Source organism: Taudactylus pleione, unplaced genomic scaffold, assembly GCF_031769625.1.
Source record: "Taudactylus pleione unplaced genomic scaffold, aTauple2 ptg000092l, whole genome shotgun sequence".
Taxonomy (NCBI): domain Eukaryota; kingdom Metazoa; phylum Chordata; class Amphibia; order Anura; family Myobatrachidae; genus Taudactylus; species Taudactylus pleione.
In genome coordinates, this window is record NW_028284494.1 from 10582276 (window position 1) to 10606299 (window position 24024).

The window sequence follows — 24024 nt, forward strand, 5'->3', positions numbered from 1 at the left end:
AGACTCTGGGCAGCGGTGTATCTACCCAGTGGCCAGGATGGCACTCGCCAAGGGCGCCAGTCAAAGGGGGCACGTCCGTTAGTGCCACCAGCAGCCAATGGGTGGACTACCCCATGGGCTTGAACTAGCCCCACTAGTCCCCTGGGCCCCACAAGTGTAGGGCAGACCGCAGTGAGAGCGGTCTGCCCTACACAGTTACAAACACACAGTGGCAGGTGTGTGTTTGTTATAGCAGCCAGCCAATGAGAGTCAGATAGACTCTCATTGGCTGCTGCATCAACAGAGGGAGCCGGCAGGAGCTCACTCATGAGCTACGCCTTCAGGCTCCCCCCGCAGGAGGTGATGGGAGAGACGTCATGACGTCTCTCCCATCCCATAGTGCAGAGCGAGAGCGGGCCCGGAGGAGTGGAGGTCGGCAGGAGCGGGGATCAGGTAAATTGCTTTTTTTTTCCTGTGTGTTTTTTTTTTTTCTGGCACAGCACAAAGGGGGGGGGGGAGTGTGGCTACTAGGGGGCACTGTATAGGGGGTGGCCTCTGCTGGGGGCATGTTATGGGGGGGATGGCCGCTACTGGAGGCATTGTATAGGGGGGGCGGCTACTGGGGGCACATTATGGGGGGATATCCCCTAATGGGGGTACTGTATAGGGGGGACTAATACTGGGGGCACTTTATAGGGGGAGCTACTACTGAGGGCAATGCATAAGGGGCACTACTACTGCGGCACTGCATAGGGGTGACTACTACTGAGAGCACTTCCTGAAATTATGGGGGGCGCCAGTCCGTTACCTTTCTAGGGGCGCTTGGATCCCTAGATACACCCCTGACTCTGGGCACACTCTAGTGCCCAGAGTCTATAAGTGCGGCGCTGGCCACGCAGCTGCTGGACTGAGAGGAGGGGGCCCTTGACAGAGACTGCACAAGGGCCCCCTCCTCTCTAGAAATGCCCCTGGGTGACGTGATTGCACGGAGCTGTTCTGTCTCTTGGAAATGTCCTTGGCGTGTAGGTTGAGTTCCACACTATTTCAGACAGATGTCTTGGGGATGGTTCATGTGCTGATGCTAATGATGACAGCCGCTTTGGGCAGGATGCATCAATGCAGATCTTGCGGTCAAACCTCTGAAAATGATGTTTTCACAGGTTTGAACGCTCACCGCATATTCATCAAGCTCCGGAATGCGATACATTCTAGAGCTTGGAACTGGTGGGCAATGCCATGTTTAGATGATGCTGCCCAATAGCAGCCTATGGGCTTCTATTTGCATCTACCCCTGAGAGGGATCCAATCGGAACCCTCCTGAACACCCCACATGGCGCGTGCATCATTCCACACATGCACAGAAGGACTTCTCTGTCCTAATCCTGGAAATCCTTCTATCACAAAGAACAGCTCTCAGGAGACATCTGTCCTTTGTGATTTCCTTCAAGTATACGGCGTTAACATTATGGTTGTAATGAGTGGTGGGAAGCGTCATGTACCTCGCCCTTTGTGTCCAACTGAGAATCACCACAGAAAGGGCCTTCCAGGGGATACATTTTTTGCGGTCACCGGTCTCAATATTGACATCCGAATCCTGACAAGGGACTTAAAATAGGCGTAGAAACCGACGCCTATGTTAATCCCGAAACCAAAGGACTCCAGCCCAAATGAGGTAAGTCCGGGAGCCCTTAGCATTAGCCGCGGGGGAGGGGCTAGGTTTTTTGGGGGGGAGTTAGGGTTAGGCACCCCTAGGAGGAAGGGTTAGGCACCCCTGGGGGAGGTTAGGGTAAGGCACCACTAAGGGAGGGTTAGTGTTGGGGGGGTAGGGATAGAGTACTTACCTGCCCTGTTGGGATCTTCTCCCTTAGGGCTGCCGGTGACGGGATATGGTACTAAGGGCCTGATTCAGAGCCGGACGCTCCGGCGTGCGCAGTGGGGGACCATCAACCCACTCGCTCGCAAGCGGTGGGTCTGAATCAGGCCCTAAGTTCATACCCATTACCCTTCCAGATAGACAGTACCTTGTGTGACAGACTTGGATGCAGCTGCACAGGCAGCAAAAAATAATACATTATTTTAAAATGTGGGCAGGCAGAGCAGCTATGGATCTGATCACTGACACAGTAATGCTTGCATGCATGCTTCTGATTCCATTGCAATGTAGAATAGTAATACTACTTACCCAGCTGCTTTCAGTGATTAAACTCTAGCCTACAAAATTACATAACATTGTAACTTTCTGAGCAGTCTGTAGTGTCCTGTAGGTGGAACTCTGCGTGGCCAATCTCGAGGAAGATTACAATGACAGCAGTAGGTTACCAATCAGCTGAAAGCTCTCAGTGTGTATGCTGGGCTGTATCTGGTGCCCAGGCTGTGACTGCGGGTGTTCCCATCCCCTCCTGTCTGCAGCCCAGGCTCCTGTGTATGACATGCTGAGTGTGTTATTGGTGCTGGCACATACTGCTCCAGGCTCCTGTGTATGACATGCTGAGTGTGTTATTGCAGGCACACAGTGCTCCTACACTCTGCCTCCATGAGCTGTGAGGTAAATATGCCTCCTTCCTCCCGATCTTCTACAATGTAACTTTGCAGTGTCAGCTCTCACGTGTTAGGTAACATAATACAAGTGCTCTGATGATGTAACAATGATACTGGCGTTAGATGTGTATTTGCAATTTTGCATTATTACTAGGAAGTGCTGATTGTGTGTTGTTTGGAAACTTTGGGGTAATTGTTGCAGATTGAATGAATGAGAAAAGTATAACTGGTTTTAGCTTGCTGGTCTTATTGTTATCCTGTATTACTCAGTGTGGTTTATGGCTAGGTTACTGAAGTGGTTGAGTATAGGATCCAGGCGATGGTGCTGGTCAGAATACCGACAGCGCCATCCCAACAGCCTTTGGTAAGTAAGGTAAGACTAACCCTTACCCTCCTTCCCCGGTGCCTAGCCCAACTACCCACTTAGTGCCTAACCCTCACCTCTCCCTGGCCGGTGCCTAACCCTATCCCTCCCTCCTGCCTAACCCTAACCTCCCCTGCCCGGTGCCTAACCCTGTCCCTCCCTCCTTAGTGCCTAACCCTATCCCTCCTTCCTTAGTGCCTAACCCTATCCCTCCCTCCTTAGTGCCTAACCCTAACCCCCCCCTCGCTGTTGTGCCTAACCCTATCCCTCCCTCCTTAGTGCCTAACCCTAACCTCTCCCTGCCCGGTGCCTAACCCTATCCCTCCCTCCTGCCTAACCCTAACCTCCCCTGCCCGGTGCCTAACCCTGTCCCTCCCTCCTTAGTGCCTAACCCTATCCCTCCTTCCTTAGTGCCTAACCCTATCCCTCCCTCCTTAGTGCCTAACCCTAACCCCCCCCTCGCTGGTGCCTAACCCTATCCCTCCCTCCTTAGTGCCTAACCCTAACCTCTCCCTGCCCGGTGCCTAACCCTATCCCTCCCTCCTTAGTGCCTAACCCTAACCTCCCCCTGCCCGGTGCCTAACCCTATCCCTCCCTCCTTAGTGCCTAACCCTATCCCTCCCTCCTTAGTGCCTAACCCTATCCCTCCCTCCTTAGTGCCTAACCCTATCCCTCCCTCCTTAGTGCCTAACCCTAACCTCCCCCTGCCCGGTGCCTAACCCTAACCCTCCCTTCTTAGTGCCTAACCCTAACCCTCCCTCCTTAGTGCCTAACCCTATCCCTCCCTCCTTAGTGCCTAACCCTATCCCTCTCTCTTTAGTGCCTAACCCTATCCTTCCCTCCTTAGGGCCTAACCCTATCCCTCCCTCTTTAGTGCCTAACCCTATCCCTCCCTCTTTAGTGCCTAACCCTAACCTCCCCCTCGCTGCTGCCTAACCCTATCCCTCCCTCCTTAGTGCCTAACCCTAACCTCCCTGTGCCTAACCCTATTCCACCTTCCTTAGAGCCTAACTCTAACCTCCCCCTGCCCGGTGCCTAACCCCATCCCTCCCTCCTTAGTGCCTAACCCTAACCTCCCCATGCCCGGTGCCTAACCCTATCCCTCCCTCCTTAGTGCCTAACCCTAACCTCCTCCTGCCCGGTGCCTAACCCTATCCCTCCTTCCTTAGTGCCTAACCCTATCCCTCCCTCCTTAGTGCCTAACCCTATCCCTCCCTTTTTAGTGCCTAACCCTATCCCTCCCTCTTTAGTGCCTAACCCTAACCTCCCCCTCGCTGGTGCCTAACCCTATCCCTCCCTCCTTAGTGCCTAACCCTAACCTCCCCCTGCCCGGTGCCTAACCTTATCCCACCTTTCTTAGTGCCTAACTCTAACCTCCCCCTGCCCGGTGCCTAACCCCATCCCTCCCTCCTTAGTGCCTAACCCTAACCTCCCCCTGCCCGGTGCCTAACCCTATCCCTCCCTCCTTAGTGCCTAACCTTAACCTCCCCCTCGCCGGTGCCTAACCCCATCCCTCCTTCCTTAGTGCCTAACCCTAACCTCCCCCTGCCCAGTGCCTAACCCTGTCCCTCCCTCCTTAGTGCCTAACCTTAACCTCCCCCTCGCCGGTGCCTAACCCCATCCCTCCCTCCTTAGTGCCTAACCCTAACCTCCCCCTACCCGGTGCCTAACCCTATCCCACCTTCCTTAGTGCCTAACTCTAACCTCCCCCTGCCTGGTGCCTAACCCCATCCCTCCCTCCTTAGTGCCTAACCCTAACCTCCCCCTCCCGGTGCCTAAACCTATCCCTCCCTCCTTAGTGCCTAACCTTAACCTCCACCTCGCCGGTGCCTAACCCCATCCCTCCTTCCTTAGTGCCTATCCCTAACCTCCCGGTGCCTAACCGTATCCCTCCTTCCTTAGTGCCTAACCTTAACCTCCCCCTGCCCGGTGCCTAACCCCATCCCTCCTTCCTTAGTGCCTAACCCTAACCTCCCCCTGCCCGTTGCCTAAGCCTAACCCTCGATACTTAACTTCAGGATGCCGGCGGTCGGGATTCTGGTACTGTGGACCGGAGGTTGGGATTCTGGTTACGGGATCCCAGCGCCCAGTATTTCGACCATCGGCATCCCGAACGCCGGGATGCTGTCTATGTCCCACTAAGAAAATGTAAAATATACAGTACATGTTCTAGCACTAACTGAAATATATAACACAGTGATGCATATAATACAAAGTAATCTTAGGGGGATATTTACTAAGGAGTGGATTTTTAAACGAGTTTTTGCCTGCCAAATTTTAAAGGGCAATAATATTAAATGCAAAACAAGCCTGATTTTGCATTTGCTATTATTGCCCTTTAAAATCTGGCAGGCAAAACCTATATAAATTAGGAGTTTTGAAAACCCACCACTTAGAAAATATTCCCCTAAATCTGTGCATAAACACTTGTATATTTCTGTCTGATCGATGGGTCCTGGTGTCAGCACTTCAGTGTTTCTTTGGAAAACTAGTGCATCATAGAAAACTAATGTATCGGACAAGCAGAGGCGTGTTGAGGACTTTAACTCCTTCGCCTGGGGTGTTTGGTATGACTTGTCGACTTTTTCTGAATGTCGACAGTCAGAATGTCAACATGGTCATTAGGTTGACAATGAATATGTACACATATTTAAATGGTTAAAATGTCAACATATTCAGAATGTTGACATTTAACATGTCGAAATCAAAGTGTCAACATATTTTTTGCTATTTTAGCCTAAAATCAACAAAAACACATATGTCTACATTTTGGCGTCATGTTAAATATCGACATTCTGAACGTGTTGACATTTTAACCATGTCAAGCTAAATGCATGTTTACATATTGATTGTTAACATTGTGACTGTCAACCTACTGAATGTTGACAAGTTGACCAGATACCTATTTGGGATGCTGAGTGGGACTCTTCATATACATGTCCTCCCCAGTTTAAGTGTATAAGTCCCAGATGTAATCCGCATCAAGGGGGGGGGGGGGGGGGGCGGTGCTGCTGCCGAAAATAAATAAATTGCTGTCCTCAAGTATGGGAGGGGGGAGGGTGGCAGTGTTTTTATTTTTACAAAAAACACTTTTAAATGAATGAAAGTATGGGGGAAGGTCTTTAAGTCCCTCTATCTTCCAAATCCTTCACCTACAAAGATGTGTGATCCTCATTTGAAAGAAGGGAATACCCTTCTTTAAATTAGTGGAACCCACAAAAGTTATCGCCTGGTGATTATTTTGATCGCCAAACCAGAATCATAGCATTGAAAACTCATTGATTTCGGGGATGGGAAATATATCTCCTAACCTGGCAACCATGAATTCAGGGGCACCCACATTTGAAAAAGGGGGTCCCCTCTTTCAAATGATGTGACCCCTGAGTATTTTATGTCTGGTGTTCATCTGTGATCATCCTGCGCTGCGGAAAACATATGTTTTGTCTCCATTTTGTATTTGACAGAGAAAAATAGCCCAGTTGTCAGAAGGGCTGCACAGATAATCCGTGATAGAGCGATGATCTGTGGAAAATTTCCCTCAGTTCCTGCTGTCTCTTCTATGATTTGGTCATCACATTCGGGAGTCAGCCGAGGCAAAGTATATACTGAGACAATATACAGTCAGGTCCATAAATATTGGGACATTGACAGAATTTTCATATTTTGGCTTCTATTCACCACCACAATGGTTTTGAAATGAAACAAACAAGCTGTGCTTTAACTGCAGACTTTCAGATTTAATTTGAGGGTAATTACATCCAAATCGGGTGAACGGTGTAGGAATTACAACGGTTTCAATATGTGCCTCCCACTTTTTAAGGGGCCAAAAGAAATGGGACTTTCAACTCAAAAGCTATTTCATGGACAGGTGTGGGCTATTCCCTCGTTATTTCATTATCAATTAAGCAGGTAAAAGGTCTGGAGTTGATTCTAGGTGTGACATTTGCATTTGGAATCAGTTGCTGTCAACTCTCAAAGAGCTGTCACTATCAGTGAAGCAAGCCATCATTAGGCTGAAAAATCAAAACAAACCAATCAGAGAGATAGCAAAAACATTAGGTGTGGCCAAATCAACTGTTTGGAACATTCTTAAAAAGAAAGAACGCACCGGAGAGCTCAGCAACACCAAAAGACCCGGAAGACCACGGAAAACAACTGTGGTGGATGACAAAATAATTATTTCCCTGGTGAAGAAAAACCCCTTCACAACAGTTGGCCAAATCAAGAACACTCTCCAGGAGGTAGATGTATATGTGTCAAAGTCAACAATCAAGAGAAGACTTCACAAGAGTGAATATAGAGGGTTCACCACAAGATGTAAACCATTGGTGAGCCACAAAAACAGGAAGACCAGATTAGAGTTTGCCAAACAACATCTAAAAAGCCATTACAGTTCTGGAACAACATCCTATGGACAGATGAGACAAAGATCAACTTGTACCAGAGTGATGGGAAGAGAAGAGAAGGAAAGGAACTGCTCATGATCCAAAACATACCACCTCATCATTGAAGCATGGTGGTGGTAGTGTCATGGCGTGGGCATGTATGGCTGCCAATGGAACTGGTTCCCTTGTATTTATTGATGATGTGACTGCTGACAAAAGCAGCAGAATGAATTCTGAAGTGTTTCGGGCAATATTATATGCTCATATTCATTCAAATGGTTCAGAACTCATTGGACGGCGCTTCACAGTGCAGATGGACAATGACCCGAAGCATACTGCAAAAGCAACAAGAGTTTTGTAAGGCTAAAAAGTGGAATGTTATGCAATGGCCAAGTCAATCCCCTGACCTGAATCCGATTGAGCATGCATTTCACTTGATGAAGACAAAACTGAAGGGACAATGCCCCAAGAACAAGCAGGAACTGAAGACATTTGCAGTAGAGGCCTGACAGAGCATCACCAGGGATGAAACCCAGCTTCCGGTGATGTCTATGCGTTCCAGACTTCAGGCTGAAATTGCCTGCAAAGGATTTGCAACAAAGTATTAAAAAGTGAAAATTAGATTTAGGATTGTTTAGTTTGTCCCATTACTTTTGGCCCCTTAAAAAGTGGGAGGCACATATAGAAACCGTTGTAATTCCTACACCGTTCACCTGATTTGGATGTAATTACCCTCAAATTAAATCTGAAAGTCTGCAGTTAAATCACATCTTGTTTGTTTCATTTCAAAGCCATTGTGGTGGTGAATAGAAGGCAAAATATGAAAATTCTGTCAATGTCCCAATATTTAAGGACCTGACTGTACGACATGGAGCCCTCCTTATCCCTTAAACACAGTACTTTACACGCGTACAGTATGTGATAGGGTGCGCACTTTGAAATACAAATATTATGTTTTTAAAAAACTTTAGTAGATCTGTGAAAAAAGTATAATTCACTTGCTTAATAGAAATACTAAAGCAGTATGTAGTAGTAGTAGTACTAGCAAGGGAATAACAAGACATTTTTGGGGCCTACAGCAAGAGATTGTCCTGTGTACATTAGGTGTGTGTGGTCGCATAGAAATACAGGCAAGGCCATGTGGATTTTTTTTATTTTTTTTTCCCCCCGAAGTGGTGATTGTCACCCTCTGACAGCACTCCCATTAGTCATGTGGCCACACTGTATATATTTATTTCTGTGGCCAATAGAAACAGTTTTAAGAGCCACACCAATGCATTTTTTCACAAACCACTGGACTGTGGCTCTACTCACCGGGTTCAGTTGGTTACTGGACTCTCTTCCTCTCACCTCTGTGTTATTATTATTATCATTTATTTATATGGCGCCACAAGTGTTCCGCAGCGCCTTACAAAGTACATAAACAAGTTGTAGACAAGCGACTTACAGAACAATAAAATACAGGACCAGGACATGGATAATATATATTGCTACATTAGCGACCATAACACCCAGATGAGCAACAGAGCATAAGCAACCAAGTGTTAGGTGCTCTAGTGGGGAGTAAGAAGTAGATGAAACTAAAGTAGGGAGAAGCACAAGAGGGTAGAGTTCACTGTGTTGCGGCTCTCTTCTGCCAGTGGCTGTTTCAGCGTCTCACGTGGCTGCGCTGGTACCTTGGATGCCATCTTGGATTTGCTCAATCTCCTCAAATGACCAGTCCTGTCCATGAAACCTATGGTGACCTGAGTTCTGTCAGTCAATCCTTAGTTAGCCATCTTGAGGCTGGCTAGTTAAACAACTTCTGTACAGTTCCTCATTGCCTGGACTTTATCTGACCTACTTGGTCAGCTGATCTCCGGCTTCTGGTTCCTGGTATAGTTGTGTTCCTGAAACTCCCTCTGGATTCCTTCTGGAAGTCTTTTACACTCTTGTGCAGTCAACGGTTCCAGGATGTTAGAGCTCCAGCTACTTCTTGTTCTCCTCTTAGAAATCTCCTTGTGTATAGGCCTCCATACACCATGCGACGTATTGTCTTATCCTGCGATCGGAAACGCAGAAATGCCGAATGACAGCCATCGATGTTCCGCGATCTGTTGGAGGATCGGTGAAATTATACTTGGTAAATTTCACCGATCTGTCAATCGCAATCATATTTTGATTGTGATCGGCAAATCAGTGAAATCCAACATGTTAGATTTCACTGATCCTGCAACCCGGCATCTCTGCACCGTAGGATCGATGCAGTCCGTCGTTGGTGTATGGGGGCCTTATACCTTTCTTGGCTGCAACCTTTCTAATGCATTGTCTCATACTGTTCCTGCAGTCCTTCAGCTACACCTGTGCTTTACCCCCTTCATTGCTCCAGCAGACCTGTAGTATCTCTCCAGTGTACAGTCTCTAACACTTCTCCAGCAGTCCTGCAATATCTTCTGTGCATTACCTTTCACTACTATAGTAATCCTGCAGCATCATCTGTGCATTAACCCTGGCTTGCTCTACAGTGCCTCATCTATACCAGTATACCTTCTGCTACTTGCTCTAGTTCTATTTCTCTCACTAATCTCATCCTGTGCTAGTCTAGCTGTCCATCCTGCCTTGCGGCGGTTCTGGGTGAACATCAGGGGAATCTGCCCCTCCAGACTTGCAACTCTAAACAGGATAGATTGGGACAAGAGCCATCACTTATGTTTGTGCTTAGACCCCTCTTGCCCCTTGGCTTGCTTTTCCATGATCATTTTGGTAATCACTTGCCTCTGTTGCTGTAGATCTTATTCCCATTTTATCACCATTGTATCTCCACTGTCACACCTGCATTTACATATCATAGAAATCCGCATACAGATAATTGTACCTTATTTACTTTAGAAACAAAAAGTTTTTTTGTTTTTTTTTTACATTGGATAAACGCCTATCATGACAGTCAAGCAGTGAAGTGGCTAACGCATACATCATCACTTTGATCAATTTTATCCATATCCCCAAATTTCTCTTGTGTCACTGCAGTCATTAATTTGCCACAACCTTGCCTATGTACTCAACAACCTCACGAGACAACGATTTGCAGCAAAGTATGGCGTTAAAGCAGGGAAGGATTACACTGTAGCTCTGCATGTTTCAATGATAAAACTCAGGTGGGCCACTACTGCCCGGGGGCTTCAATCGCTTCCCCAGGAGTTGTAGATGCTTAAATCAATAGGTCACCAGCAGCCTTGTTATTATTCCATAGCAGCCTCTTTTTCTGCTTTGTTAAAGTTTAAGCCTTGAAACTCTGTGAATTGGTTTGTTTTATTGTGCATCATGGCATACAGAGTGTGCACATTCATGAATAAAGATATAGTAAGAATTATAATTGAGCCGGAGAGGTATACCTGCTTTGATTTTTTTTAATATGAGGTTAATCTGTGAGTTTATTTAAAGGTGGTGGTGTTGTACTTTGCCAAGAGTGCTGAACTAGCAGGTGTTCGCTTGGAAAACATAATTGTGCCTCAGGAAATTACCTCTAAGCAGCTCTGGGAGAAAATAGCTGCTCTCCACCCAAGGTAATGTACTTCTCATCATATCGTGTGCATAAAGTAATAGCTGGGTCTGTGCTTGGATTTGAATCTTTTTATTGTATTCTCCAAAAACGCTTATACTCCATAAGGTACAGATTCATGTATTGTCATCCTGAACTGGTTTTACATGTGTGGTTACATCTGGACGCTGTTACGCAACATTGAAACAAAACAAAAAACATGAGTTAAAGCAGCAATCATATTAGAGAAGGGTGTGTGTGTTTTTTTGTTTTTTTACATAAATCACTGTGGCAGATATAAGCGAAAGCTTTGTAGTTGCCACTGGTTTGTTTCTTTAAGTTACTATTCATGATTTATAATTCTGCAGAGCTTCCACGTGGTCCTATGGCAACCACAGACACATGGCACATCTACTGTAGGTGTTGATTCTGAAATGGGAGCAGAAAAAGAAAAAAAAAAGTAACCTTGAACTTTGGTAAAACCATGTTGAACTGCAGGTGAGGAAGAGTTAAAAAAAATGTGCAGAGAGATTTAGTTTTGAGAAGGGTATATCCAAACTTAAATCTAAATTGCAATTTAACATTAAATCTGTCTAGTTTTTGAGGACTACATGCAAAAGCAGCCATTATTTATCCTGCATGAAAAATAATAAATGTATTTGCACCCCTTGCATTGCAACATGGTTTGTTCCATATACAAATCTACTTGCTTTTTTTATTTTGCTCTGCTGCCAACTCAGAATCAGCCTCGTAGTGAGCAGTGAGGCTTTAAAAGCTCCCCTGAGCTCTGTCTGCACTGTGCACTGTAAACCCCCCCCTTCATCCCTTCTTCTCTCCCTTTGGCCATGACGTGGCATGCTGAGAGCTGTGTGATTCACAGCATTTAAAATGAAAAGTTGCCTTACTAGAGTTATGACTTTGGTGATATCAGGTATATGGTATGGTGGGTAAGGGTGTTAATAGTACACCAGTAATAGCAAAGGTGTTTTTTTACTGAAAAACAAAACAAAAACAGAGCGTTCTGTTTGCGGCGATCATTAAACTATCATTAATGCACCTGAAATTACAGTAGTTTGGAAAGTGAACTTATCCTTTAACCAAACTTTACATTATTTTTTTTCTTGTTTTCCTTTTAGGCTCCGCATCCTAGAAGATAATATTGTCTTTGCGGTCTGTCAGGAATATGTTTCCATTGGTGACGAGGTCCTAACGCTACATCCTGGAGACGAAGTTGCAGTTATCCCGCCCATTAGTGGTGGTTAAGGGCTTACGGTATGGGATGGTTGATGTTGATGCTAAGCTTGCTTTATAAGAGATGTATGGAGTATATGCAATGCACTGGCTGATAACGGAAGACATGGGCTCTGTTATATTGGCAGGATTGTGACTGTTCCATCACACCTTGCAGGGATTTGATCAGTTGTAGTAAAGAGCTTCCAGCGTTAAGAGGTTACAGGTGCTGGAGAAAACATATTTTAGAACTAATGTCATGATGAATTTATATACAGATAAAGGGATCTGTGAAACAAATCTAGAAGAGGTTTATCTATATGGAGGCTGCAAAGGCCATCTGCCAGCAATACTGTTAAGCTGGCCACACACTAGACCAACTTACAACCAACCACCCAACTAGTTGATTGGTTGGAATGCAACCTGGAAAGGTATGAAAGCAAATGACAATCAGCAATTTGCTCCCAAACGCCGGTAAATGGACAAAAACTGTTGTTTGAACAAATTGTTTAGATCAAACATTTAACAAAGTTGTCTGACGGCCATTTTCATCTGTTTTCTGCATTTAGGAGCAAATTGCTGATCATCAGTTACTCCCATACCTTACCAGATTTTCATTCCAACCAATCAACTAGTTGGTTGGTTGGTTGAAAGTTGGTCTAGTGTGTGGCCAGCTGTAGAAAGTCATTAAATACAGTAGGACGTGTGTCATGCTACTCATTCCTCTCCCTTTTCATATTAGCTGCCATGGATGAAAGTGATGAACCCCAGGACTTCATTAGGATATCTTCAGATAAACTCTCTACTGATGATGTTTCGCAGTTAGTGGTTTCACCATGCTGTGGCGCTGTCTCCATATTTATAGGTAAATGGCTGCTTAGGGTTTTTCACATAACATACCCAGTACAAAATAAACCAGAAACGGATATCTGATCATTCATTTGGAACATTAAGATTATTACCTCGAATTACCTAATTATCTTAAAGGAGGGGGGCTGGGGTTTGTTCCAGAGACTTGGAAACAAGCAGTGAGTGCACTACTGAACCTTGAGAAGTCATCCCCCATTGTGCGTTATGCAGCTATAAGGAATTCTACTCATCGGCGCCCCCTCTACCACCAACGGGAAATATTCACTTCAAACTGTGACTCGTTTCGTTTGTGTAATTTGTGTGTTGATAGTGGGATTTCATTTCTGTTCCATACATTATTTTGAGGGATCAGAAGAATGAAAACTGTGAATAAAAAAGGAAAAAGGAATTGATTCCAGCAAATTTGTATTTAATGCAGTGACTAGAATTTTATTCTGCATACATACCGGAATTGGTGGGCATGCACAGTACAAGCATTCTGCATGGGAAAAAAATGCTGCCAAATCGGTTTACGTTCAACTTATACATGAGCCCATTTTAAGCTTGTTTTATTGCGTGTGAAATTTGAAGAAAAAAACAAACAAAAAAAAGCTTTATATCTAATAGGCAGAACAAGAGGAACTGTACTCTGCAAGTCATCAATATTCACGTACATTGGGGGGTTTTTCCCAACGACAAATTTTCAAAACTTCTGACTTTTTTTTTTTTTTTTAGTAGAAAATCCAGCTGGATGGAAATCTCTAATATGGAGAGGGGGTTATGTATAGAATGAATGAATACTTGCTGGGGAGATTTATGAATTGAAAGAGAAAAAATTCCATACATTTGTCTATTAACGTCAGAGTGCCTGTTTAAACTAAGATTCACCCAGCTGCTTGCGTAGTTGTGGCCTGTGTACGTGGCTTTATGTTACGGCCAAGCGCTCATTTTCTATTGTCTTCTAGGGACTACGAGAGATAATTGTGAAGGAAAGAAAGTAGTGTGTCTGGAGTATGAAGCGTATGTGCCCATGGCAGAGGCTGAAATTAAGAAAATACTTTGTGACATCAGGCAGAAATGGCCCTCAGTCAAGCACATGGCTGTGTATCACAGACTTGGGTACGCTGTATTAAATATTTATGCACATTCTATGTTACTTTTTTAAAGATGACCGATCATGTCTGGTACAGTGGAGGAATGATTTGTTGCACTTAAATTTTAACCTCCAGTCTTTCAAGCAGACCTGTGACGTCAAGGTTCTATTCATAATCTCAGCGAAAGCAAAACATGGGTTTTTATGCATGCGGCAAGCCAGTTAGGGTTGAGCTGGTGTGGAACTTACCCTTAAACCACTTAACTGGTGCAGTCGCGTGGGACGTGCCACCCTGCTGTGTCCTTCTGCTTTTAAAGAGAAAAACTATATGCAGAACGGATTACCTCCTACTTGTCTAGACCTCTGAAGTGATGCGGCGGTTTGTGACCTGTTTTGCTTATTGTAATGGAAAGCTTTTATTCTGCACTACCAGTCCCCAGCAGTCATTGGGTATAACCGCCCTTCTTCTCTGTCTCCAGCAGAGGGCTCTCTGTCCTGATGATGAAACCCTTATTAATCTGGAATCATTATTCCCAGTGTGTGGCATACACTCCTGCCTAGCAGTGTGTACCTGTGTTCCTACAACAGTAGCTAGGCCCTAGATCATGTTTGGCTGAGTGTGTGAGTCTACCTAATCAACGTACAATTGTAATTTTCTATAATTCTCTTAAAATTTGAAGTGTGGTTCCGATAACTGAAGCTAGTGTCATCATTGCGGTATCCTCGCCGCACAGGAATGACTCTTTGGATGCTGTGAAATATTGTATAAACACATTAAAGGCAACTGTACCTATCTGGAAAAAGGTAAGCTTCTCCAGGATAAGCATTGCTGCTTGGAGGGGATTGTTTTTTGCTTTTAATGTGTAAATGTCTAAAGTCAAAAATTAGTCTAGGCAGCCTTTTGTGGGGTGAAGAATGACCATTATCTGTGCACTAGGAACCTTCTGGTGACTCTGTATTGGCTTCCCAGTATTATAACGCCAAATAATTAGTACTGACTACCAGGAGTTGTGCAATATATCATAATCAAATGAAAACTCTATGGGGCAGATGTAGTAAGCTGTGGACAGAGATACAGTACCAACCAAGCAGCTTCTGGCTGTCACTTTACAGGCTGTATTTGAAAAGTGACAGGAGCTGATTGGTTGGTGCTATCTCCATCCACTTTATCTCCATCCAAGGCTTAGTAAATAGACCCCTTAACGTTTTTTCTAGCCTGTTACTTCCCATATTTGCGATGCACTGTGGTATATCTATTTTGATCATGTTGCTTATGAAGGGAACAATCTATAGATCCATCCAACCTGCCCATGTAACTACATCTCGAGTGCAGCCTTACACCCCTGTTACCAGGCCGCAGAATAAATAATGGATACCAGGAACTAGTGATATACCTTCACATAGCGCTTTACATTTAATTAAAGGATTAGCATCCTAGTTTTCAGTACCTCATTTGCAAAGTGGGAAACTTCATGGAAGCATAAACCTTTCTAGTTTTTATCCAGCCCGATAATTCTATATCTTAGTACTAGAGAAGACCTGTTTTATTTGAGCTTTTAATACTTCGAATTACTGACGTGCGTATATGGTACAGATCTGTTCTGCTATAACAAAGGAATATGACCAACCACGTTAGTGCAGTACTAGACCACTTGAATTAAGAATTCAGTTTCCAGGAGCTGGGCTAACACACCCAAAGGCTAGTGAGCCTTGAATAATGGGCCAAAGTTAGGCCAGGAAATAGAGGTGTTGGACAAAGTTATCCACAGAAACAAAGCTGCATCTTCCTGCTGGACAACATCTGATACAGTATGTTCTTCACCACTTCCAGTATGTCAGAATCCATACCATACCGTCAGTCATTGGGTACTAAAAAGGAATTTATTTATTTTTTACGGCGTAACACCTAAAAAGACTTAAACTTTATGGTGGGCCAGCAGAAGAGCTTCGGCCCTCATTCAGAGCCGGACGCAATTAGCGCTCGCTCGTCCTGAAAATAGGGGTGGCTATTCAAATGAACTGTTCGCTGTTTGCGGTCTGTTCACGCTTCTAGGTCTGAACGAGCGAACAAAACTTGCGGTCGTTTTTTGGGAAACTACGCCCCCTGGCCGCTCGCATCCTACGTCATGTCCGCTATTTAATAGATTAATCGAGTACATCGAACAGGGTATGAACTGCTCGCTATTCTTGTGGTCGGTTTTTGCTACCACAATTTTGCGAACAGTTCTGGCTATAAAATAACCCAGTGACGTGGTCAATGACGCTGCTGTATTAATTATGCACACCCATAAAACGCCCGTTTTGACCTTTAAGCATGCCTGCGTTCTGATTTCCACTCCCCGTTTTCAAGCACCTTCCCCTGTTACCACCCACATACGCCTCATTCTGTCACTCAAATTAGCAGGCATTTGCTATTTTGCGAGCACATGAATTTCGGCCGCACTGACTGGTTCGCGCATGTGTATAACGATCCGTACGCATGCGCAGTTGGCCAAATATTGCTCTGAGCGAACGAGCTGCCGCTTACGAGTGGCTCTGAATCAGGCCCTTCCTTCTTACTTTGTGTGTAGCAGGGAGAGGGCGGCATCTTCTGGTCCTTGGTTAGACAGGTAGTTCTGGGGTGTCCATTTGTAGCTCAGCGCCACATTTGTTTTGTACCACTGACATGGAAGAAGCTGATGCTCCTCTGTGTTCATGGTAGACACTTAGGGGTATATTTACTAAAGTGAGAGTTTTTAAAAAGTGGAAATGTTGCCCATAGCAACCAATCAGATTCGTTATCTTCTAGAAGGTGCTAGTTCAAAGTAGAATCTGATTGGTTGCTATGGGCAACATCTCCATTTCTAAAAACTCACTTTAGTAAATATACCCCTAAGTGTGGGAGTACTTAGAGGAATATAAGAACCGAATGGCTGGCATTATCATTTAACATTATGCCTATATACTTACCCTAGTATGAAGATATAAAATATAGAATGTTTTGGGGATTCCTCCTTGTGCAGCTTTCGGAATCACTGTATTGTAGATAGGGATGTGCGCCGGACCATTTTTGCCGGATTTGGATTTGGTTCTAATTCGTCATTTGGATTTGCCAAACTGCGGTGACTGGATTTGGATTTTTTTACAAAAATTTACAAAAAAAGCTAAAATCACATAAATTGGTATTTTTTTTCTTCTTAGAGTATTATTAACCTCAATAACATTAATTTCCAGTCAATTTAGACCATATCACAGCTTATAATATTGTTTTCAACATTATTGGCCAAAGGTTGCAGTGAGCTGACTGGTTACTAAGCGAGAAAGCAGCACAGACACCACAGTATAAAGCACATCTATGACACATTGCCACTCAGCAGTGGCAGAAATGAAAAGTATTGCACCCACCCAGTGGGGTACGGCCAGCAGAGTCACAGTACTTGTTTACAAAGTGGGCTACGGCCCAAGGAGTCACAGTGCACAATCTTATTCACATTACACTGCACATAGTGCCCCTGATTCACATTACACCATAAAGTAGTGTCTCTTTTTTGTTACGACACACAGTAGTGCCCCTTTTACACAATGCCCACAGTAGTGACCCTTTTACACAATGCCCACAGTAGTGACCCTTTTACACAATGCCCACAGTAGTGGTGCCCCCTATGCAGTCCCCTTAGTAGTAGATCCCCCTATGCAGTGCCCCCAGTAGTAGTATGCCCCCCAGTAGTATGCCCCCAGTAGTTTGCCCCCCATTAGCAGGCCCCCAGTAGTATGCCCCCCATTAGCAGGCCCCCAGTAGTATGCTCCTCATTAGCAGGTCCCCAGTAGTATGCCCCTCCAGTAGCATGTCCCCCATTAGCAGACCCCCAGTAGTAGGCCCCTCCATTAGCAGGCCCCCATACACACATTAAAAAAAAAAAAAAACTTACCTGTATCCCCGCCCCAGCCGCCGTCCGCTCTGCTGCCACGCGACGAGGAGGGAGCCGGAAGACGGAGCTCCTGAGTGAGCTCCAGCCGGCTACCTCTGTGCAGCAGCCAATGAGAGTCTGTGTGACTCTCATTGGCTGCTGTAACAAACACACAGCTGCCGCTGGCGGCTGTGTGTTTGTTCTGTGTAGGGCACACCGCGCGGTCTGCCTTACACTCGAGGAGCACTGATGTCGTATTCTCTAGCGAGAATCCGACATCAGGAGGCCGCCGTTCAGCACCGAACGGGGATCCGAGTCAGGCGGGGAACACCCGAACAGGGTTCGGGTGGACTTGGATCCCTAATGTTCGGATTCCACAGAATCCGAACTGCTCATCTCTAATTGTAGATAAATGTAAGACATAGAGGGCAGGGACGGTTCTAGACATTGTGGAGCTCAGGGCGAGAGTTCCCAGTTGCGCCGCAATAGAAAAAAAAAAAGAAATAACTTTTTTTTAGATGGCGATCCTCTGCGCATGCTGCAAGCGCGAGCGCTTCCGGAAAGGAGGTGGGTTCTTGCGGAACACCCCCAATTCATCACGCTGTGGGCCGTGACCAGCACTTACGAAGGTGCTGGTCTTCCCCCAAGCTCTTACACAGTATGTCTTACACAGTAATGCCCTTTATGACACATTATGCCACACGCAGTAATTTTCTGTATAACACATTATGCCACACGCAGTAATGCCCTGTATAATACATTGTGCCACACACAGTAATTCCCTTATAATACATTATCCCCAATTCAAATTACGCCACACAGTAGTCCCTTATTCATGTTATGACCCACAGTAGTGCCCCTTTTACACAATGCCCAAATTAGTACCCCTTATACACAATGCCCACAGCAGTAGTGCACCTAATACAATGCCCACAGAGGTAGTGCCCCTTATACAATTCCCACAGCAGTGGTGCCCATTACACAATGGCCCCGGTAGTGCCCGCAGTGGTAATGCCCCCATTGGTAATGTCACCTACAGTAGTGCCCCCATTGGTAATTCCCCAATAGTAGTGCCCACAGTAGTAATGCCCCCTATAGTAGTGCCCACAGTTGTAATGCCCCCTCTAGTATTGCCTCCAGTAGTAATGCCCACTATAGTAATGCCCCATTAGCAGTGCCCCCAGTAGTAATGCCTCCTATTGTAATGCCCCCTATAGTCATGCCCCCAGTAGTAATGCCCCCTATAGAAATCCCCCCTATAGCCATGCCCCCAGTAGTAATGCCCCCCTATAGCCATGCCCCCAGTAGTAATGCCCCCCTATAGTAATCCCCCCCCCCCCCCTATAGCTGGTGCTTCTGAAAAAAAAAAGACAATTAAAATAGAATCACAATACTTACCATAAGCCCCGCTCCTGCATCCGCTGCCGTCTGGTCCGACCGCGGCTCCACCACAGATCTATGGGAGAGACGTCATGACGTCCTTCCCATAGTGCTCTCTGCGGGAGCCGAAGCTCTGGAGTGAGCTCCGGCTTTCGGCTGCCGCTGCAGAGAGGGAGCCGGGTGCCTGCTGATAACAAATATCAGCAGGTGCCCGGCAAATGGAGCCTCCCTGTGGCTAGTGAATGGGGTTCAGGGACCGGTGCTGTTTTTTTTTTTTTTTACCTTCTGGGGACTCAGCGGTGCCCTCTAGGGGCCAGCACTCCGGGCGACGGCCCTGTTAGCCCGCCCCTAGAACCGCCATTGATAGAGGGAGATGTATCATATCTTAGTTGCTGTGTACTAGGCTGCACAGGGTCAAAGGAGGCTGCTGCAGCTGAGCAGCAGCAGTCTCCTCTCTCTCCCTCCATGTTGTGCCACTGCTGCTGTGCTGCTATACAGCGACCAGTAGCAGTGAACAGATGAGAAGTGTTACAGGGAGGATTGCACTGATCTAAGCTATACCCTCAGCTTGGTTCTTTGCATACCTAGTGAAGCTATGCAAATAATGGACTGTGCTAATGGGGAAACAGATGTGTGTGTGTGTGTGTGTGTGTATAGCATAGTACTTGATTGAAACACAAAATACATAAGGCTTCTCTTAATTTAAAATATTTAATAAACAAATATCACATAACATACAATAAAATGAAATACATCACAAGACCGATAGTATATCGTAATTTCACTTTATGGCTGCATCAGATTTAAACCGTACGTTGGGCTAGCCCAATATGAGTTCAAGGTGACATTAATGTTAATGAGTAAAAAATATGTAAAATTGTTTCTATAACCTCTGAAAGGTATGTGAGATATTGATGTGCTCACCGGCAGGATGAAATGGCTTACTTTATCCACCTTACCAGTCTGTGGATGTTAGTTGATAAATGGAATCGGAATTGGTTTCAGTGGTGCTTCCACAACTAATGTGTGCACACAGTGTCTGTCTCCTCGTGCAGGGTAGCCGGCCAGGTATAACCGTAAAGGCAGCGCTACTCGTTTGTATCCTTCCTCCGGCTCGGGGAGAGACCGTGACGACCAAGTGTATTGCGGCCGCTGGAGCTGAATAAAGAACCTCCTTGTGCCGGGTGCTTCCCTCTGTGCTTTCTCAAGCTCCGTCCTTTTGCAAGCTCTGAAGCACTTATGCCTATTGCTAAAAGTAAAGCTTGTGTGATGTAAAGTTAAAGAACTTTCACATATACAGTATGTATGTGTATTGTCCCTGATCATTTTTTGTTGTGTTGGATGTGAACATTCAGAAAATTTATTTGTTTTTGTTGTAGGAACTGTATGACGAAGGCTACACATGGAAAGAAAACAAGGAATGTTTTTGGAGAAAGCAAGATGATGTATAGTGCAGACAATTAAGAAACTCTTTCCAAAGATCACTGTGCTCATATTTTTTATTTTAAAAAAACAAACAAAAAAAAACAATAAGCAGTTGAACCCAATTGATCTTTGTTCCTTTTATTATCATTATTAAATACCTTAAACTCCAAAAGGGTTCTAATTTTTTGAGGTGTGAAATGTCCTTGTGTATGAGTAATATCCCTGGGCAATGGTGAATGAGCCGACCACCCCAGAGCTGTGACTAAAGGTCTTGGACCAGAGTTTTTAAATACCTGATCTGGGACCAGAGAAAAGTACTTCCTGTGAGTGGAGGTTAAAAATATGTCCCTTCTTTAGGTGGTAGGTTCCATCTACTCACTCTAAGTTTGTTCCCTTTTGCTAAAAATCATGACAAACTACGATCTGTTGTAGGAAAGCCAATCGGATGTTCCAAAATACCCGTGATTCTAATAATTAAATTCCAGGTATTACAGGATTCAAAACACTGGATTCGGCCCGGGTCAGTGGTATAATAATATCTTCTTGGTTACATTATCTGGTCCTCTCCGGTTCTCCCAGCTGCCTGTAGAACAGATGGAGTCCCATGATGCAGTTGCTCTTAGTCAGTGATAGGCTTGGAGCACAGTGCACGGTGACATCATCACTGTGCGGCGCACTCCCAGCCAATCAGTGACTGGGAGCAGATGCATCATAGGACTCCAGCTCTTCTACTGCAGCTGAGCCTGGTAGAGGACCGGACAATGTGCCCGCCGACAAGAGATGCACCTTCGATTGAGGTTTTCTTTTCAATCCCAAATTACAAATTGGGGCAGGATTGGCTTCCCTAGTCTGTAGCCATGTGTCTGAGCAACCATGAGTTCCTAGAGGGAGACTCCTTATCCCTGTAATGGAGAGAGAAAATAGAAACTGGAAGAGAACGAGAGTATAGATGTCCGCTCAGTGAGACCTATTGAAGTTAGGAGTGCAAGCAAAGTCTTGAACGAAGAGGAGAACGAAAAAGTACCTTGAGTGAGATTGACTCTGGTAGTGCAGATGAAGCAGACCAAGAGACAGAGTGGCGGTCCTAATCAACGAAAGTGTTAGCTCTGGTGGTTAATTAATACCTAATACCTCTACTGTTACTAAAGAAAGCAAGAACTGTGCTGGAGAGAAAAGATGTAATATACAGTCAGGTGCATAAATATTGGGACATTGACAGAATTTTCATATTTTGACCTCTATTCACCACCACAATGGCTTTGAAATGAAACAAACAAGATGTGCTTTAACTGCAAACTTTCAGATTTAATTTGAGGGTAATTACATCCAAATCGGGTGAACGGTGTAGGAATTACAACGGTTTCTATATGTGCCTCCCACTTTTTAAGGGGCCAAAAGTAATGGGACTATCAACTCAAAAGCTATTTCATGGACAGGTGTGGGCTATTCCAGGAGGACCAGATTAGAGTTTGCCAAACAACATCTAAAAAAGCCATTACAGTTCTGGAACAACATCCTATGGACAGGTGAGACAAAGATCAACTTGTACCAGAGTGATGGGAAGAGAGGAGTATGGAGAAGGAAAGGAACTGCTTATGATCCAAAAATACCACCTCATCAGTGAAGCATGGTGGTGGCGTAGGCATGTATGGCTGCCAATGAAACTGGTTCCCTTGTATTTATTGATGATGTGACTGCTGACAATAGCAGCAGAATGAATTCTGAAGTGTTTCGGGCAATATCATATGCTCATATTCAGTCAAATGCTTCAGAACTCATTGGACGGCGCTTCACAGTGCAGATGGACAATGACCCGAAGCATACTACAAAAGCAACCAAAGAGTTTTTTAAGGCTAAAAAGTGGAATGTTATGCAATGGCCAAGTCAATCCCCTGACCTGAATCCGATTGAGCATGCATTTCACTTGATGAAGACAAAACTGAAGGGAAAATGTCCCAAGAACAAGCAGGAACTGAAGACATTTGCAGTAGAGGCCTGGCAGAGCATCACCAGGGATGAAACCCAGCGTCTGGTGATGTCTATGCGTTCCAGACTTCAGGCTGTAATTGCCTGCAAAGGATTTGCAACAAAGTATTAAAAAGTGAAAGTTAGATTTAGGATTGTTTAGTTTGTCCCATTACTTTTGGCCCCTTTAAAAAGTGGGAGGCACATATAGAAACCGTTGTAATTCCTACACCGTTCACCTGATTTGGATGTAATTACCCTCAAATTAAATCTGAAAGTCTGCAGTTAAATCACATCTTGTTTGTTTCATTTCAAAGCCATTGTGGTGGTGAATAGAGGACAAAACATGAAAATTCTGTCAATGTCCCAATATTTATGCACCTGACTGTAGGTCATTGTTTATTCCATAAGAAGCAGATGGTTCATCTCTCACTCCCCTCCATCAATCCAACAGGCCTACATATTGGAAATGTGTGCATATTACCATATGCAGTAAGGAGAGAACTAAGCAAATAAATATATGGAGTATTTATGACTACCTAAAGGAGACTCCACTCAGGATTATTCAATCTATGCAAAGTGTTTTAAGTAAACTAACACATGGAGTACTAGCTGTTGCCCGCGGCTTCGCACACAATGACATCACTGCTGTCAACATTTTTTTTTTTTTTTAGGTTTCAGGGGTATGTATACTAATATGCAAGTTTTTGTAAGTGGAGATGTTGCCCATAGCAACCAATCAGATTCTAGCTATTCTAGAAGGTATAAATGATAAGTAAAATCTGGTTGCTATGGGCAACATCTCCACTTCTTAAAACCCGCACTTTAGTAAATATACCCCTTATAGTTGCATTGCTTTGCATAGAGGGCCTGTTGCGGGAGTGGCCCACATAACCAGCTGCGCTATACAGACTCACACCATTGTCACTGTGTGCCCTGTGCACAGGCTGTTATGTAGCCTATCCTATTCACCCACCATTCACACCAATGTCACTGTGTGCCCTGTGCACAGACTGCTATGTAGCCTATCCTATTCACCCACCACTCACACCATTGTCACTGTGTGCCCTGTGCACAGGCTGTTATGTAGCCTATCCTATTCACCCACCCCTCACACCAATGTCACTGTGTGCCCTGTGCACAGACTGCTATGTAGCCTATCCTATTCACCCACCACTCACACCAATGTCACTGTGTGCCCTGTGCACAGACTGCTATGTAGCCTATCCTATTCACCCACCTCTCACACCAATGTCACTGTGTGCCCTGTGCAGAGACTGCTATGTAGCTTATCCTATTCACCCACCACTCCCACCAATGTCACTGTGTGCCCTGTGCACAGACTGCTATGTAGCCTATCCTATTCACCCACCCCTCACACCAATGTCACTGTGTGCCCTGTGCACCGACTG

The 24024-nt window shown here is 45.1% G+C and overlaps 2 protein-coding genes across 2 annotated transcripts; both read left to right on the plus strand.

The window, feature by feature from the left end:
* Positions 1-2332: 2332 nt before the first annotated feature.
* Positions 2333-12046, plus strand: LOC148527172 (molybdopterin synthase sulfur carrier subunit-like). The gene is made up of 3 exons (XM_088469429.1): positions 2333-2524; positions 10687-10808; positions 11920-12046. Exons 1-3 carry the CDS (start codon positions 2513-2515, stop codon positions 12044-12046), a joined length of 261 nt encoding a protein of 86 aa, XP_088325555.1. The 5' UTR covers positions 2333-2512.
* Positions 12047-12760: 714 nt separating this feature from the next.
* Positions 12761-20819, plus strand: LOC148527173 (molybdopterin synthase catalytic subunit-like). Its single transcript, XM_088469428.1, has 4 exons — positions 12761-12878; positions 13828-13981; positions 14636-14759; positions 20602-20819. Exons 1-4 carry the CDS (start codon positions 12761-12763, stop codon positions 20671-20673), a joined length of 468 nt encoding a protein of 155 aa, XP_088325554.1. The 3' UTR covers positions 20674-20819.
* Positions 20820-24024: the final 3205 nt, after the last annotated feature.